General features: G+C 37.6%; 1 protein-coding gene across 6 annotated transcripts in view; it reads right to left on the reverse strand.

Moving 5' to 3' along the window:
• The window catches only part of Wnk3 (WNK lysine deficient protein kinase 3), a 134,577-nt gene that overhangs the window by 13,283 nt on the left and 101,338 nt on the right, over window positions 1-19,956 (reverse strand). For all 6 annotated transcript variants that reach the window (XM_055617935.1, XM_055617936.1, XM_055617934.1 and 3 more), the window contains 4 exons: window positions 16,386-16,476; window positions 15,719-15,849; window positions 14,336-14,940; window positions 6,669-6,880 (listed from right to left, as the gene is read on the reverse strand). In XM_055617935.1, the coding sequence (XP_055473910.1) occupies window positions 6,669-6,880; window positions 14,336-14,940; window positions 15,719-15,849; window positions 16,386-16,476 (1,039 nt within the window). The remainder of the gene's footprint in view (window positions 1-6,668; window positions 6,881-14,335; window positions 14,941-15,718; window positions 15,850-16,385; window positions 16,477-19,956) is intronic.

The following is a 19,956-nucleotide window of genomic DNA, read 5'->3' on the forward strand; positions in this document are numbered from 1 at the left end:
AAAGAAAGAAAGAAAGAAAGAAAGAAAGAAAGAAAGAAAGAAAGAAAAAAGGAAGAAAGGGAACAGTTATAAAGACAAAACTACCAAATCTCTGTTAAACTTTATTTTTTATTTCAGGAACTTAATGTTATAATTGAGGGAAAACTGAAATAAACCTGTTAGTGCATTTGCTTTTAGTTGACTTTAGAAGTAATTTTAAAGGTTACACTTGGTCAATATATTATTAGTTTTTCTACAGATGATACCTTGAATATGTGGGTTATCCAGATGAATAGCTACTGAGCTTCCTTTTTAGGGATATGAGGTCTACTTTTGCCGAAAGGACTAACACTTGGGTCTGCAGAGTTCATGAGCTTTCACATTTTTTTCTGTCATCTTTACTACTTTAACCTTTGGGTCAGATTTCTGTTACTCATTTAAGGAAAGCCTGTGCCAGACTGGTATTATAAGGTTGAATTGCCTTAAACTTACCAAGTAGCTCCCCAGCCCTTTCAAGGCTGAACACACTGAGATAAGAATGACTAAAAATCTAAAAGATAAAAGGGGCATCTGGACTAGATGTTGTGATTACAAGCAGAACAGCCACCAAGTTTCACATTCCATTCCAGAATACTAAAGGAGCGCCCTGAAATCTTTATCTATCAATCTTTTTCTAAACTAATCCACCTGACTTTTTTCTTTTGCTTAAGGACAAAAAGAGCCTAAAATCATACAGTGAGCTACTATGGATTTTCTTCCCAGGCACTAGCAATAAAATCATTTTTCTTTCCTCAGCGACTTGTCCCCTAGTCACTGGGCCCCTTTCCAGTAATGAGTAAATGTGCTTGGGTTCGTTATAGGTCATGGGGGAGACAGTTAATTTTTGGAAACATTAAAAATGAGCTGCATATATTCACTGCTCATTTTGATAACTAGATATTTTTTCAAGATTTATTTTTATTATTCTTAATTTATGTGTATGTGTCTGTATGAGTGCAAGTGCCTAAGAGCTGGAGTTACAGGGAGCCATGAACCACCTAGCATGGCTGCTAGGAACTGAACTTAGGTCCTTCCTTGTAAGAGCAATAAGCTCACTTGACTGCTGAGCCACTTCTCCTGCTTCTGGTAACTAGTTATTTTCTTCCTTCCTTCCTTCCTTCCTTCCTTCCTTCCTTCCTTCCTTCCTTCCTTCCTTCCTTCCTTCCTTCCTTCCTTCCTCTTTCTTTTCTCTCTTTCTGTTTTGGTTTCTCGAGACAGGATTTCTCTATGTAGACCAGGCTGGCCTTGAACTCACAGATCCACCTGCTACCTGCTTCTGCTGGAATTAAAGGCATGCACCCCCACCGCCCAACAATAACTACTTATTCTTAATGACTGAATACCCCATAATCTAAATTTCCATGTAACCAATCATTTGAAGTATAATGCCTTTCTTGAATGTTATGATTTTTTAGCTTAAATTTTCAAACAATTTTATAAATATTTCAGATTCATGTCTATTTGTTTTATGACTCAGCAAGATCAATGGAGAACATCTGTGTGACTAGAGGTGTGGAGCTATCTCTTGGAGCCTGGTAGTACACAGAAGAGGGAACTACAGTTTGGGTGAGCTAATGATTACAATGGTTGTAGTAAGTCTAGGAAATAGTAGGTTTTTTTGTTTTGTTTTGTTTTGCTTCTTACTTCCAGCCCCTCTTCCAAAACATTCCCTGAGCTGTAGAAGGTGTACTATAAATGTATGTCATGACTTTGATTTATGGTCTTATTAAGAATGGAGTCTACTGTTTTACATTATTTCCCAAAGTTGTTGAAAATTTGAGTCTAAGTGGTAGCATATCTTTTATAAAAATGATTTCTTTTTATATTATGAAGATTGCTATATCATATTATTTATTAATTTAATTTACTAATAGACATTTATAGGATAAAATATTTATTTCCACTTCAATGTTTCATTAGTTTTTTTTAATCAAATTTATGGTAGAAAAGGATTTATTTAAATAGCTAATTAATTTAGAATTCTGTCTATAATAGTGTTCTACCTCTTATAAATAAATAAGGGCATTTAATTCTGGGCCAAAAGACAAAATATAAAGAGTTACATCTGTTTCTAGGAACTGGAGGCTGTCAAAGCAATGATACACCCAGATCGGAAATCCAAAATGTTTCCTTTTGATTGCCCAAGCAAAACACAAACAAAAGAGGGAAACATATGTCCAAGAGCCTCACATTCAGGAAAATTCTCCTGCAGTAGCAATCCATCATTCAGTCATTGGTATACAGAATATAGAAACCAACAACTCGTAAGAGGAGTAGGGGAAGAAAATCCTGTAAGAGAAATCCAGATTTTGATCATATCCAGCATAGTATAATGTGATGTATGAGCCCTTCCTCTCCATCAGCACAAAGAAAAGAATCATTATTAGTGGCCAATTTATCCACCAGGCATGAGCTCTTCAGGGAAACTGGAAGGGGGTATATGGGGTACTTTGCTGCAAGTAAGGATCCCTTAGAATGGGTACACAAAATGAGGACAGTGAAACATCATCTAGACACAAAGGGAAGTGAGACACAGATGTAGACAGCAAATTGAGGGGTCGGCAGAATACACCCAGAAGAAGAAACCACATTCAAAAGCTACACTTAGGATTCTGCCAATGAAGAGCTTCCACGAGAGGTGAAGTTTAATGGTCTCAGGGACTGGAATAGGGAGTGGGAATAAATGTAATGGATCCAGGGTCTTCTACAATGTAGAAATGTCTGGAAATTGATAACTGCCATGGATACAGAACTATGAATATTCTAATATGTATGGAAATGTAGTTTTATGTTAATTACATATTAATAAACCTTTAAAAATGTTTTAAAAAGAAACTTTTTTATAGTATATTTTGTTGCAAAGAGAAAAGCAATTTATAAGTTGAATTCTACCTTGAATCCAAGAAATTTTTCTATAACCTGCTTTGTAAAACAAATCCTATAAATAGAAAATATGAAAAAAATTCTGGAAAAAGTCTTAAAATGAATTGTTACCAGAGCTGCTTTGTAAAACAAAACAAAACAAAACAAAAAAAAAAACAGATGAAGTTTGTTGTTGTGAAATAAAGGTTGGCAAGGCAGTAAAAAGTGTAGGTGAAGAAACAAAGAGAGCTATATTAGTAAATATAATATTCAGTATAATTTTTGTTTATAACTCTCTTATTCTCTCATCTGAATACAAAGATGACTAAAAATCAATAATTACACAATTGTGTTGATTGGCTTGTAATATGTAAAAATGTAATGTGTACAATAATACTAGTACAACGAAAGGAAGGCATATACACAGAAGATAATGCATATACTATTGAAATTAAGATAGTGTTATTCTGAATTATATTGCCTTGAATGTAGAAGGTAATTGTAATCCTCATAGTCAGCACAGGAAAACAACTAAAAAATATAATAAAGGAAACAAGAGGATTTAAATATTATAAAAAAATCTACTTAGGTCCTGGAGAGATGGCTCAGTACTTATTGAACAATCATAAAGACTGGAGTTCATATCCCAGTACCCATGTTAGTAAGGCAGGCATCCAAACACCTGTAATTCCAGCTGTTAGGGGAGGCAAGACAGAAATATCAGTGAGGCTTGCTGGCTTTCAACCTATGTAAGAAAGAGGGACTGTGCCTCAGAAGAAAAGGTGAAAAGTGGTAAGGAAAACACTTACAGACATGCACACACACAACACACAAATGAATCTTTTAAAAATACATGTTTAATACAAAAGAAACAGGCAGGGATTGAAAAATAACAAAAGGTCATTAGACATAAAATAAATAGCAAAGTGATAAGTAGAAATATACTTAAATGATATAGAAATAGTTTAAATAACCCAATAAAAAGCCAAAGGTTGGAAGACTAGATAAAATAATGTTCTAACTGCATAATGATGTCCATTATTAATACTGTTCAGATTAAAAAGTCAAAGGACTGGGAAGACAGTTTCATGGGTAAAGGCACTTGCCACCATGTCTGACAACTTGATTTGGTGTCCAGAACCAACTCCCACAACTTCTCCTCTGATATCCAAATGCAGGCTGGGACAAATATGTTGGCACACACATGCACATACAGAGAGACACACAAAATAAACTAATTAAGAAATAAATATATATTAAAAGAATGAAAAAGGTACAACTAGTAAAGTATTGAAAACTGGTTGTCTAAACTCTTAACAGAAATATATACCAGTTTGAAAATATGTAACAACCACAATCAGCAAAATTCCAAAATACAGAAAGCAAAATTTATCGAATTAAAAATTTCACAACAGGTAAAAACTACTATAATGCACTTCAAATAATTTAATAATATGAAAGCCATGGTTTGGGCACAACAGAAAATATAAATAAACATAAGCCATTTGGGGGATTGGAGAGATGGCTCAGTGGTTAAGAGTACTTCAAGAGGCCCTGAGTTCAATTCCCAGGAATGACATAGTGACTCTCAACTATCTATAATGTGATCTGATTTCCTCTTCTGGCATGTAGGTATACATGCAAATAGAACAATCATATAAACAAACAAACAAACAAACAAATAAATGGATAAATAAATAAATAAATAAAACTTAAAAAAAAAAAGCCATTTGGTTAAGTGCACGGTATAGTTCATTAACAGAGCACTTGCCTAGAATGTGCAAGGCTCTTGTGATTCAATCTTCAGCAAACCACAACGTAAGTTTAAAAAAAAAATCAGAGTGCCTCTCCTTTAGTCGTAGCAACTTCAGAAGCCAAGGTAGAGGGATAATTTGAGCCCAGCCAATGCTGGGTAACATAGGAAGACTTCACCTCTAAACAAATGAACAAAATAACTATGTATGCAAGCAAGACATCTGGGAACAAAACGAAGTCTAGCTATGAGTGTACTGAAGGCCCTATGACTTCTGATACTGAATTTACAAAGCTACCTTTAATCTTAATCTACCCTTCAATTCTATTTCTCCCAAAATCATCCAAAGTATAGCTCAGTATATACTGGTCCCCAAACTCAACCATCTACTTGCCTCAACCTCCCCTGTGCTGCAGCTATAGGTATATACCACTATACATGACTAGTTTTCCATCATTTCATTTTTCTTTAGAGCTGAATAAAATTTCATTGAATTGTGTGCCACGTGGTTTTTATCTATTCATCTGCTAACAGACCTCTACGTTAGTGCTACTTCACTCTTCTGAGTAGTATTACTGAGTAGTATAGCAATAAAAAAGGATGTGAAAGTATGTGGTATGTTGACCTTCGTTATGTACATGGAACCAAAGATGCCTAACCTGATGAATAATTTCTTTACTAGCTAAGTAGATATGGACTCTTTTCCCAAGTTAAAGAAATACCTCATAGGGGCTGGAGAGATGGCCCAGCAGTAAAGAGCACTTGTTGCTCTTTCAGAAGACGCTGCTTTGCTTCTCAGCAACCACATGGTAGCTCCCAACCATCCTAAACTCCAGTTCCAGAAGATCTAGCATTGCCTTCTGACCTTCAAGGGCACCAGGCATACCATGTTGTGTATACATATACATGTAGGTAAACAGTCATACACATAAAGTATAAATAAATATTTAAGAAAGAAATAAAATTTCTCTTTTCCTTTATTTTTTTTTAATGCTCATTGGTGTTTTTCCTGCCTGTATGTCTGTGTGAGGGTGACAAATCACTTGGAGCTGGATTACAGATAGTTGTGAGCTACCATGTGGGTGCTAGGAATTGAACCCATGTCCTATAAAAGAGCAGCCAGTGCTTTTAACCACTGAGTCATCTCTCCTGTCCCCATTTTTAAAAACCATTAAAAAAATAATATATAAAGGTGATATAGAGAAGACCAGAGTTTGGGTTTCAGGACCCAAGTCAGTGACTCACACCAGCCTGTAACTCTAACCTGTGGAGATCCAAGGCCCTCTTCTGGTCTCTATAGGCACTGATACACATGCACCCATATATACATAAATGAAAATAAAATAAAATAGATCTTAAAAAGTAATATATAGAAACTTCTTGCTTTAGAACAACATGGAAATATTTCAAAATTTACCGGCGCTATCAAAAAACTTTTTTTTTTTGTTCCAAAACAGGGTTTCTATGTGTAATTCTGGCTGTTCTGGAAGTCTCTTTGTAGACCAGGTTGGCCTCGAACTCACAGAGATCCCTCCCCACTGCCTCTACTTACCTGAGTGCCAGGATTACAGATGTGTGCCACCACCTCCTGGCTTCAACAAACTTTTAAACCAACTCTAAATTTAAGACTAGTAATTATCACCAATTGGAACATTTCAGAAACTATTCTAGAGGAAGACAATGGAATTCCACTTGATTGTTTTCAAAATGAAAACATAAAGCAAACTTAGTTATTCTCCAATATGTCAATGGTATTCATTACAGTATATTCAATACCAAAAAGAGGAGTATTTTAAATCACTGTGTCCATCATTAAATTATTTTAGCCTAATAAAAAGCAACTTGCACTATCACAGTTTTTTTTCATTTTCCTGTTCTTTGATCAGATTTTGTTTTTCTTCAGACAGGTTCTTATTATTTAGCCCAGACTAAATTAGAAGTCAACATCCTATCTTCTTGCCTCACTCTCCTGAATGCTTCAACTATGCCCAGATCTGATTTGGTTTTTAAACAATTCCATGTATGATTGGTTTACCTTTTACAATAACGACATTTTCTGAATGTGTCAAGGACTGGGGACGACTTCGAAGTTTACTTTTGAAAGATCTTGGCCTGCGTGGCGATGTAGGTGGCAAAGGAACCTCTGAAGATTGCACTTTGATGTCTTTAGTTGCTCGAAGGCGTTCATAGAGCTCCTGCAACTCTTTATTCTGCTGTGTTTGAAGACTGACCACCTCCTGAATGTGTCTGAATAAAAATGATGCAGAAAATATTTTAATAACCTTGGTGCCATAAAGACAAATTCAGAAACTTTGTGATAATACAAATAAAGCTTAACAAAACATTAGTATTAAAAATGGTAGAATGCAGAATATTTTTACAATTTTAAGATAGAAAATGCCTTCCTAAGAATACTGCTAATCTATAACAAAGAAAAAGATGGACAAATTGATGAGGACAAATACAGAGGGAGACAGACAATACAATGAAATTTAAAGTCAAATAGTTTAATAATATCAACTTTCTCTTTATTATAGACTATTATTCACATATTTAAAAAGCTCCTGAAATTAGTAATGAAAAATAAATAATTTTTAAAGGACGTAATTTTTTTTACAAACATTGAAAGAACAACTGGAAAAGCAAAAAAAAAACTCAGAATAGCTAAAACAATCTTGTACAATAAAAGATCTTCTAGAGGTATCTCCATCCTAGATCTCAAGCTGTACTATAGAGCAACAGTAATAAAAATGGCATGATACTGGCATAGAAACAGACTGGTGGACCAATGGAATCAAATAGAAGACCCAGAAATAAACCCATATACCTATGGAAACTTAATTTTTGACAAAGAAGTCAAAAGTATACAATGGAAAAAAGACAGCATCTTCAACAAATGGTGCTTATCTAACTGGATGTCTACATGTAGAAAAATGCAAATAGAGCCATATTCATCACCCTACACAAAGTTAAAGTCCAAGTGGATCAAAGACCTCGACATAAAATGAGACACACTATATCTATTAGAAGAGAAAGTGGGGAAGAGCCTTGAACTCACTGGCACAGGAGACAACTTCCTGAACAGAACACCAATAGTACAGTCTCTAAGAGCAACAATCAATAAATAGGACCTCATAAAACTGAAAAGCTTCTATAAAGCAAAGGACACTGTTGTCAGAACAAAATGACAGCTTACAGACTGGGAAAGGTTATTCAACAACACTACGTTTGACAGAGGGCTAATATCCACAATATATAAAGAACTTAAGAAGTTAAACAGCAACAAACCAAGTAATCCAATTAAAAAATGGGGTAGAGAGCTAAACAGAGAATTCTCAATATAGGAATACTGAATGGCAGAGAAACACTTAAAGAAATGCACAATGTCCTTATTCATCAGGGAGGTATAAATCAAAATGACCCTGAGATTTTACCACACACCCATCAGAATGACTAAGATCAAAAACTCAAGTGACAACACATGCTAGAGAGGATGTGGGGAAAGGGGAACCCTCCTCCATTGCTGGTGGGAATGTAAACTTGCATAACTACTTTGGAAATCAATCTGGCGCTTCCTCAGAAAATTAGGAATAGTGCTACCTCAAGATCTAGCTATACCACTCCTGGGCACATACCCAAAAGTTGCCTCACCATTCAATAAGGAAGGACATTTGCTCAACCATGTTCATAGCAGCTCTATTCGTAATAACCAAAATCTGGAAACAACATAGATGTCTCTCAATGGAGGAATGGATACAGAAAGTGTGGTATCTTTACACAATGGAATAGTACTCAGCAATTAGAAACTAGGAAATCATGAAATTTGCAGGCAAATGGTGTAAATTAGAAAAGCTCACCCTGAGTGAAGTAACCCAGAAGCAGAAAGACACATGATATAGGATAAACACAGTAAAATCTACAGTCCTAAAGAAGCTAAACAACAAGGAGGACCCTAAGGAAGAGGCTGAAACCTCACTCAGAAGAGCAAACAGGATAGACATCGGAAGCAGGAGGAGACAAGTAACAGGACAGGGGACTTCCACAGAGGACCTCTGAAAGACTCTACCTACCAGGGTATCTAAGGAGATACTGAGACTCATAGCCAAACTTTAGGAAGAGTGATGGAATCCTTATGGAAGAAGAGGGAGATAGAAAGACCTGGAGGGGGCAGGAACTCCAAAACGAAAAAAACAGAGCCAAAATACCTGGGCCAAGGGGGTCCTGCAGAGACTGATACTCCAACTAAGGACCATTCATGCAGAGGACTTACAGCCCCTGTTCAAAGGAAGTCCATTGGCTGCTCAATTTCCAGGTGGGTTCTCTAGTAAGGGGTACAGGGGCTGTCTCTCACATGAACTCAGCGGCTGGCTTGTTGATCACCTCCTTGTGGGGGGTGCAGCATTATCAGGCCACAGAGGAGGACAATGCATCCAAACCTTCATGAGATCTGATAAGCTAGGGTCAGACAAAAGGGGAGGAGGTCCTCCCCTATTAGGGGACTAGGGGAAAGAGAAAGGGGAGAAGAGAGAGGGTGGATGGGTGGGTGGTACTGGGAGGAGATGAGGGAGGGGGCTACAGTAGGGATATTAAGTGAATAAATTATAATAAATACATAAATAAAATTAAAGTAAAAAATAATATTAAATGGGGGCTGGAGAAATGGATCAGATGTTAAGGGCATATACTGCTTTTCCAGGACTGGGGTTCAATTTGCAGCACCTGCATCAGGTGGCTCACAACCACCTATAACTCCAGCTCCAGGGTATCTGACTCCTCTGGTCTCTGTTGCTACCCACACTGACGGGTACCAGTAGTCATGTGAACATAACACATGTCCATGCAAACATATACATATAATTAAAAAATAAAATGAATCATGAAAAAGGAAAATGTCGGGAGCCGCTCCCGCCATTACAAGATGGCGCCGGCTTCCTGCTTCTTGGTTCTTCTTGCCAGCATTTTCGCGCTTCTTGCCTGCACCGCCCTGCAGTTTACGCATGCGCAGCTTTATGCTAATGAGGGTTTAGGCTGCACTCCAATTGCCAGCCATATGCTTATGAAGACTTGAACAGAGCACCAATTACAGACGGACAGGTCGCGCTGCTGGCTATTTAAGCAGAGCACAACCCGGGGTTTGGGTCCTTCACCATCAGCAAGAAAGAGCTGTTCAATAAACTTGCTGCTGAAGAAATCCTCGGTTGTTGCGTCGTCCTTATCGGCAAAGGCCGCGCGCGACAGGAAAAGATTATTTAAAACAAGAGGGGTTATAAACTGCAATGTAAAAACTTAGGGGTGGTAATGGGTCTTGCTTTTATAGCCCAGGCTGGCCTTCATAAGCCTCATGACTCAGCCTTTTAAGTGGCTTAGGATAATAGGCACATGTTGCCATGCCCAGCCAAGTAAATATTTTAATTCATCTGATTAGCAAATTAAAAGATTTGTAATTTCCAATCTGTGTTTTTAAGATATAAAGAAATAAGCACTTTGTGTACTTTGGAATACAAAATGGTATGGCAATACTAGAACATGAGTCGTCTTCAGATTTTTTTTTTTTGACATAAGATCTCACTCTGTAACATTAGCTAGTGTGGAAGGCACCACTTAGCGCTGCAGCATTCCTTCTGCCTCTGCCTCTCAAGTGTGGGGATTACAGGCATCAGTAACCAACCTGGCACTGAACACAATTTTAATGATTACCTATAAGCTTGAAGAGTACAGACCTTTTAATTGTATTCTACAGAAATATCTCTGTGTATAAAAAGGTAAGTGTCATTTATATAAGCAGAACATGGGGAAGACTGAAATATTTCTCAAGAAAGGATTACATAAACTTGAAGACATTTATTAATTGGCATTGCACACAGTAATTTTTTAAAGGTAGAATTATGCAGATATGAACATTTACAGACAACATTTTAAAGCAAAAATATGGAATAACATGTTTGTTATTTGTTACTATAAAGGGCAAAAAATATAAGCGCAGAAAAAGAACCAGCAAGATATATCCAAAGAGTTCACAGTGAGTACCTCTGAGAAGTGAGGTATAGTATGAGAAGCGCAGGGAGTCTTTGGCTTGTTTTTTCATTTGTTATCTGAATATTCTCCTATGCACCACTTTTATTTAGACAGGTTCTTCTATGTAACCTTGCTGGCCTAGAACTCACTATGTAGATCAGACTGACTTTGAACCCATAGAGATCTGCCTGTTTCAGCCTCCTGAGTACTGGGATTAAAGGTGTGTGCCACAGGACTGGCCTTAATTTTAAAAACTTAACGTTTTAAATACAAAACTCCACAACCTATTCAAACTCAAATAAAAAAAATATCAGCTTACAATTGCTGGTCAATAGTATCTACCATCATCTAATAAAATACTATGGGCAAACCATAATGACAAAAGAACACTAAAGGGCTGGGCATGTAGTCCACGGCTGCTGAGAGAGAAGTGGAGAACCAGCAAGCATTCCCTTAGCTACTGGGCAGGCTTTAATCACTATATATGTCTGTTAATGTAGTTATTATTAGTGTTAAAGATAAGTTCTTCTAAGTTCCTATTCTAAGCACTCCTTCTGATGTTCATTTTCCTATTTTAAAAAAAAAAGCCTAGTTACTAGGGGACTATGCAATTTGATTCCTAACTAGAAGCTCTTGGACTCTTCCTTGCTGCCCTGGTTGCTCTGAGTCCAAAGACTGTCAGTCAGCCAGCTGAACCATTCTTATGCTAAGGCTAGCAGTTTTCAACACCCCACAGCTGCCTTGAGAAAACTACACAATGAATTCAGCTGACTGTTCTAGCTCCTGGAGGTGGAGTTAAAGCCTTAACTAGGACTACCCCAACAGTGTGTACTCAGTTTTTTGTTATCAAAAGCATTACAGAATTCTAGAAGATTCTGCAAAAATGTTCCTCTTTCCCCTGCAAGGCCAGAGGGGAATAACTGTTGGTGGCCTACCAGAGGGACTGCTGTGGCTGTTGCTAAAAGGACAATGCTATGCAAGGTATGCTGTGATTGGGCCAAAGACTCCTGTGGCTAAATAAGCAGGCTCTTAAGACTCTCTTGTTGGATCCTGTGCTAGCTCAATATAAGGTTTCTTCTCGTGGGTGGTCTTGTCTTGCCTATTTTCAGTAGTATAGGCTGGGCTGGTAAACACAAAGAAAGAAATAGCAGAGAGAGCAGAGGCAATGAGAGCTGGTCAGTGTGCAGGCCTGAGCTATGAATGTGGCAAGACTCTTTGCCAGCTGAAGAAGAGACAGAGTTTGGTTGTCAGTGGGCTGAGCTTCAAAATTAGCAATGTAAGGGGTCCTCCTGGTCACTGGAAGAATTCCAGAGAGCTGTCAAGACTTAAGCATGTTGTGTCTTGGAAACCCTACCCTGAGAGCTCTAATACTGGCCATTGCCAAGGGCTGAGAAACCCTGATACTTAGGCCTGCCTGTCACTTGCAATGCCAGCTCCTGCCAAGGGCTAAGGAATCCCAACCTCCTGGCCTTCTGTAATAACTCTAGTGCTTTTAGAACCAAGGGTCTTGCTACTAGGTCTGCACCAGAGCTGTAAAACAGGAGAGCACACTTACCTCTTCCTTCAGCTCACTATTCTCAAACACCAAGTGGCCAAGAACCAGTACTTGAAAACCTTTTTTTTCTTATTCACAGTTTCTATCAGAGTAGAACAAAAGGACCACAGATAGTTGAACAAGGACCACAGCAGGGTCCTTGTCTAGCACACTCAAGTCTGTGCTCAATCCTTAGCACCGGGGGGGAAAAGCTGCATAGTTAAGAGCTTATCTTTATTAAAAATAATGACAGAATAAATGTTTTTGTTTTAGTCATTATTTTGATTTTTTTTTTTTGAGACAGGGTTTCTTTGTATAGTCCTGACTGTCCTGGACTGTTCTAAATGGAACAGGCTGGTCTCAAACTCACAGAGATCTGCCTGTCTCTGTATCCTAAGTGCTTGGATTAAAGGCATGTACCACCACACCTGGTCCTATTTTGTTTAGGTTGATTTTTTAGAAAGATTTTTGTTTTTATTTATATATATATATATATGTGTGTGTGTGTGTGTGTGTGTGTGTGTGTGTGTGTGTATGTGTATCTGTGGAGGTCATTAGAACTCCTGGAGTTGGAGTGACAAGTAGTTGAGAGCCACCTGATGGAGGTGCTGAGTACTGAAGAGCAGGAAGTCCTCTTACCCACTGACTCATCTCTCCAATCCCAAAATTTCAAAACAAAACATAACAAAACAAAATAAAATGTAGCACACACCTGTAATCCCGGCACTCAGAGAGGCAGAGGCAGGTGGATCTCTGTGAGTTCAAGTACAAACTGGTCTACAAAGCGAGTCCAGGACAACCAAGACTAAACAGAGAAACCCTGTCTCAAAAAACAAACAAACAAAAAATCCTTTATGAGAATCCATTTTTCCCAACCAAAATCAAGTACTCATAACCAACATAGGCTGCTATAGAAGCCAACAGTCTTTTCAGAGTGATTTAAAAGATTTATTAACTTCCTATAATCAGAAGGCTCAGGCAGTAGGAAGACTGCAAATTTGAGGCCAGCCTGGGCTACACGGCAAGACCATATTTCAATTTTTTTCGTTGTATGAATTATTATGTATATATGTGTATGATATGTATGTTTGTGGAGGTCAGAGGAAAATTTTCAGCCGTAGGTCTCTCCTTCCATTGTGGATTCTGGGGATTAAACTTTGGTTGCCAGGCTTTCATGGCCTTTTTCAAAGTAGATCATGGATTTTGTAGTCGTATTAAAATTTTTTGTTGGTGGTGATGTTAATTTTGTGTTGTTATGACACATGCCTGTAATTCCAGACTTTGGGAGGTGGAGAGAACAAGATCAGGAGTGAAGATTATTCCTAGCTTAATTTAGCAAAACAAAACATAATAAACAGCACTCTACATGATAAAATATATCGCCACAGTATCATTAGTAAAATGTTATGATCTCATTTGCTAAATAACAAGCTTGATCTTGGAAGGATCTTATATTTTCCTAAAGATAAACTATTCTCTTTGACTGTATAAATTAGCTGTCTACTAATAAAAGGTAAGAATAGTTGTAAATTCTTATTCCAAGACTGCTAAAGAACAAGGACTGAAAAAGCAAAAAAGGTCAATAGATCTTGGCATGTGCCTGTAATACCAGCATGAAGAGGCAGAAGCAGGAGGAATCACTACAAGTTTGAGGTCAACATGGATTAGCCATGGTATTATTCCAGGCCAGGCAGAACTACATAGTACAGAACTATACAATGAAACCCTGTCTTATGTCCCCAACAACCCCCACAAAAAAAAGAGCTGGAGAGATGGCACACAGTTAAGAGTACTGGATTATTCTTCCAGAGGACCTGGGTTCAATTCCCAGCACCCACACAGCAGCTAACAATTGTTACACCAGTTCTAGGGGAATATTAAACAACCTCTTCTGGCCTTCATGGGCACTGCACACACAGACATACAAGCAGGCAAAACACCCAAACACATAAAACAATTATAAAAACTAAAATAATTTTACACAAAATGACTTTAGTATTCATAAACATTTTATAATAGCATTCATTATAGTTTTTAATCAGAAAAGCTTTAATCATTAAAATGCCACCAATCTTAAAATTGCTACAAGGCAAATATTAAATTATATAACCCATAAACAATTATATGTGTTACAGAAGAGAAAGCATCCTTACTTTTCTCGTAATCTTTGAAGCTCCACCTTCAAGTCCTCATCCTCAATTTCTGATTCATCATCACTGCTCATTGGGGAAGATGGAGAGTAGAAGTGTGAACTCTGTGTTTGAGCACAGGCTTGTTCTTCATGGAGTGGTAAATACTGATCACTCTTTGGACCAGTTTTGGCCACTGACTTTTCTTTACCAGGAAGAGTGGATGAAAATTTCTTAGTACATGGCTGTTTCCCAGGAATCAATTCCTCTTTTTCTTTATCTAAGGGTTTAGACCCAGATGACACACTAATTCTTGTGGTTGAAGTTTCTTCCATATTCTTTTCTGTAGTCATGGGCTCACTAGCTGTGCTCAAAGATAAGATGTCCTCTTGTTCAGGATTTTCTTTTTCTTCTTTAAAGGTTTCATAAAGAGTTCGTAACTTTCGTGAAGAAACTGAAGCCTTTGGAGTGGGTATGGAAGGTTCCACTTCGACCAAAGGCAGCACTGCAGCTTCAGCAAAGGCTAGTGCTTCCTCACTAGATTGGACTGTTGCCTTCTTGAATGGTGGTCTATGTTCTTTTCTAAAAGATGTCATTTTCACTGGCTGTTGCTGAGGAACTGTAATCACCTGAGACATAAAAAGGTAAATGTGTCTGGTTCTACCTAATCATAGGGTAAATTAGGTAGAACCCCATGAAAAAATTCACCATCAAAACACAGCATAGACAAGTGAAAGGGCTGATTTAGCATATATAATACTTGGGTAATACTAAAACTTATACTGCTTATAGTCAGTCCTTTAGCTGGGGCCCTTGGACAGATTAGCTTCATGTTACTCAAAGAAAATCCCACTATGAAATTTGCTGAGATTCTAAAGAACACGAGAGATGGCTCAGAATTTAACAGTATTTGTTGCTTTGCAGAGGACTTGGGTATGGTATCCATCACCTATATGGTGGCTCTCAACTATTTGTAACTCTAGCTCCCAGGAATCTCTTCTACCTCTGTGGGCAGCCTCACATGTCGTATAGCAACCCTCCACATGAATAAAATCAGTAAATCAAAAAAAGGAGATTAATTTGAAAAAAATGAAGACCCCAAAATGATGATCTATTTCTGTGATCTTTTGCAACTACTAAAATCCTTATATTCCTTAGGTTCACTGTTAATTATAGCTTTCTAAAGTTGAAAAGCTATAACCAAGATAAACAAATTAGTTATATAATGATATACAGCTGAACTAAGGATCATCTACAGATCAACTCCAAATGCTGTCATTTTTTGTTGAGGATAGAATCCAGGATCTCACAGATGATGGGCCAACTATCATAAATCTCCATCTTCAGCCCTGCAGTTTGTTCTCTTTCATAAGGTGCCCAATGATAAAGTAAACCAAAGACACAAACCTGGAACCGACCCTGTTGAAATGATCCACGCATCGTTTTACATCTACTCAAAGCCCTAGTGTCAGCTGAGAACTCCTGTGTCAGTGGAATGGAATCAGGAACAATTGCTGATCGTTTATCTTCTGTTCCCACTGTAAGGTTTGTCAAATTATAAGTAAAAAAGAGAAAATCATTTTTAAGACAAATTTGTTTACATTATCAAAACTGAAGAAAAGCAGAAAAAAGTTTAGCCCTTGCTAGATAATTAAAAGGTGTTAATGCATAAGCAACATTGTTTAAATCCCTAACTCTAAATCAGGCATTGCAAGATTTATCCCAATCTATATGAAATGAAAAACTGAAAAACCAATTAGTTACAAAAGGAAAAAATAAAATGGCAACAACATTAATGGGGTATTTAACAAACATGAGCTACATGAAAAACATGGCAAGATTTGAGTATGAGCGACAAAAAAAAAAAAAAAAAAAAAAAAGCAGATGAAAAATGATGTTACCTAGTCTATGTCCCTGACTGTAAGCACACTACCTTGACGGACTTTTGATCTCTTGAAAAAGCTGGTTGACTGCCGTAGCCTGTATGCCCAGCTTTTTAATTTTCGAGTCCAGGATTTCCTGCTAATAGGATTTTTGAGACTAGGACAAGTAAAGCTTAGGCCAAAATATCCACCTCCTGTCTGCAGATGAATGGTTCCATCGCTTGACACAGCAGCAGGATAGGCCTCTGGATCCCCTGGAAGTGAAGCATCTGGGGACATCTCCTAATAGAGACAAAAACAAAAACAAAAACAAAAATAAAATAAAATGGTAATCATTTAGGTAATGCAAATACTTTTTTTGGTATATTAGAGTTTCTTATAAGGATTAATAACAGACCATAACCAGTTCACTATGCAGTGTTGCAGTAACAGTAACATATCAGGCTGAAACGGAAGTCTTGACATTTCTTTGGAACTGTTATATCTTCAGATTAAATAAAAGAGAATATTAATTTTCCAGGCTAAAATATTTATTATCATTACACCAACTTTGAAAACTTAACTTTTAAATAAGTTATTTTTTATATGTGCCAAATGACTGAAAATATTATTTCTTCAGTTCAGTAGATACAAGGTGTTATGTAACTGAGGCTGTCCTTGAGCTTCCAGTTCCACATTCCATTGTGTAAATGTACCACAATTTCTGTATCCATTCCTCAGCTGAGGGATATCTGGGTTGTTTCCAGGCTCTGGTTATTACGAATAAAGCTGCTACAAACATGGTTGAGCAAATGTCCTTGTTATATACTTAAGCATCTTTTGCATATATGCTTAGGAGTGGCATAGCTGGATCTTGAGGGAGCACTATTCCTAATTGTCTGAGAAAGTGCCAGATTGATTTCCAAAGTGGTTGTACAAGTTTACATTCCCACTAGCAATGGAGGAGGGTTCCCATTTTTCCACATCCTTTCCAGCATGTGTTGTCACTTGATTGTTTGATCTTAGCCATTCTGATGGGTATAAGGTGAAATCTCAGGGTCATTTTGATTTGTATCTCCCTGATAGCTAAGGATGTTGAGCATTTCTTTAAGTGTACTACTCAGCAATTAAAAACAAGGAAATCATGAAATTTGCAGGCAAATGGTGGGATCTAGAAAAGATCATCCTGAGTGAGGTATCCCAGAAACAGAAAGACACACATGGTATATACTTACTTATAAGTGGATACTAGACATATAATACAGGATAAACCTACAAAAATCTGAACACCTAAATAAGGTGAGCTAGAAGAAGGACTCTGGGTAAGATGATCAATCCTCACTCAGAAAGGCAAATAGGATGGACATTGGAAGAAGGAGAAAACAGGAAACAGGACAGGAGCTTACCATAGAGGGCCTCTGAAACACTCTACCCAGCACTGTATAAAAGCAGATAATGAGACTCATAAACAAACTTTGGGAAAAATGCAGGGAATCTTAGGGAAGAAGCAGGAGATAGAAAGACTTGGAGAGAACAGGAGCTCCACAAGGATAGCAACAGAGTCAAAATATCTGGGTACAGGGGTCTTTTCTGAGAATGATACTTCAACCAAGGATGATGCATGGAGATAACCTAGAACCCCTGCACAGATGTAGCCCATGGCAGCTCAGTATCCAAGTGGGTTCTCTAGTAAGGGGAACAGGGACTGCCTCTGACATAAACTGATTGGCCTGCTCTTTGATCACCTCCCCCAGAGCAGGGAGCAACCTTACCAGGCCACAGAGGAAGACAACGCAGCCAGTAATGATGAGACCTGATAAGCTAGGGTCAGATGGAAGGGGAGGAAGATCTTCCCTATCAGTGGACTTGGAGAGGGGCATAGGAGGAGATGAAGGAGGGTGGGTGGGATTGGGAGAGGAGGAGGGAGGCAGGGGGATACAGCTGGGATACAAAGTGAATTGACTGTAATTAATATAAAAAATAAAAATTAAAAAATTGTAAAAATACTACCTTTCAGAAAGTACTGCAATGATCCCATTGAAATTATAATTGAAATATCTATATGTAGTGAATAAAATGAGATGGCTTATTTACTATAAACTTTTGTATTCCTGATCAAGAGAAATACTTAGACACAACAACAGCAAGAAAACCTGATATATAAGTAAGAACTTATGATTACAGAAAGAAAAGGAGGACTGTAATACATGTAGGAACTGTCTCAAGAGACGACACACCCAGGTGGCATATATGAGAAGCAGCAGAGAAACCTGACCAATGAAAGGGATGCTTACACAATTCCACCCAACGGTTCTCCTGTCTTTTCAGTGTATTCCATTTTGAAACATCCTTCTACTAAACTGGCCTTCTTTTGATTCCTTGAATAAATGTCTACCTGAAGATGTCACCACTATGTATAAGTTTTTCCTTGATCACTTCATTTGGGCAATCTTCTAATTTGTCATAGCCCTTTCTATTATCAGCAGACTGTTAAGTACTAGAATGTTAACTTTGTAAGAAGAAATTTTGACTTACTACTCAAAAGACAGTTGCTGAATGGAAGAGTATACTGGTTGAAGTACCAAAGAAAGAACAAAGAAAGAATGAATGGAAGAAAGAAAGAAAGAAAGAACAGCCATTCCACATCCTTTCTCTCCACATCAAGCAAAAAACAGTAGCGGACCTGCTCTCAAAATAAGAGTACAAAGAAGCAAAGGATTTTGGCTGAGAGAAAAGTCAATGAGGGACAAAGACAGCACCTCAGAGGAAGGGTAAGCCCCGCTGCCTTTATAGACTAGCTACTGCAGCATAAAAAAAGTATGTCCGATGTTTTTCTCCCAACAATTAAAAGGCATCTACATAAATATATAATAGCACTTATGGACATATAAAGAATCTTACAGGGAAACTGAACACAGAACTAAAAGTTAACAAAACTTAAAACTAACACTGAAAGCCAACACTAAACTTGGTGAAGGAGAGGGAATTCAGTGATAAAGGGCAACCAGGTATGGTTCCAAGAGCATGGTGGCTCACAGCTATCTGTAACTCTAGGTTGAAATCCTGTTCTGACCTCTGTGGGCTCCTGCATACACATGGTGCACATACATTCATATCAGGTATACATGCATATACATAAAATTAAATATAAATACTAAAAAAGTGAAGAATGGACTACAGTTATTAGAAATTTAAAAATGCAGTCCTCAATGCAAAATGTCCAAATAGATGACCAAACAGAAGAGAAACTATCTCATTACACAAGGCAGAGAGACAAAGAGAGGAAAGCATGACATAAAAAAGTTAATATATGAGAAAAATAGGAAATGAACAAATAAAATTATCTTTATTTACAGATGATAAAATTTTATACACAGAAAACCCAAAGCTTGGCATTGTGGTATACACTTTTAATCCCAGCACTCAGAAGACATAGGCAAGTGGCTGCCTGTGAGTTTGAGGCCAGCATGAACTACACAGTGAGAGCCCCTGTGTTAAACAGAAAAAGAGACAATTCAGGGCTGGGAGATGGCTCAATGGGTAAAGTACTTGCTATGAAAGCATGAGGAACTGAGTCCAGATCCTCTGAGCAAAATATCTAGCTATGCTAGTCAAACCAGTGATCTAGCCACAACGAAACACATGGTAAGGAGTGATCAACAACTCTTATCAACCCCTGGCCTCCATATGTACTCATTTATGCACACACACACAATAGAAAAAGAAAATTCCATAAGAGCCAATAAACAAGAGTCAGCAAAGTTCAAGGTAACATTATAACAC

This window comes from Psammomys obesus, unplaced genomic scaffold (assembly GCF_907164565.1).
Source record: "Psammomys obesus unplaced genomic scaffold, mPsaObe1.curated_primary_1811, whole genome shotgun sequence".
Lineage (NCBI taxonomy): Eukaryota > Metazoa > Chordata > Mammalia > Rodentia > Muridae > Psammomys > Psammomys obesus.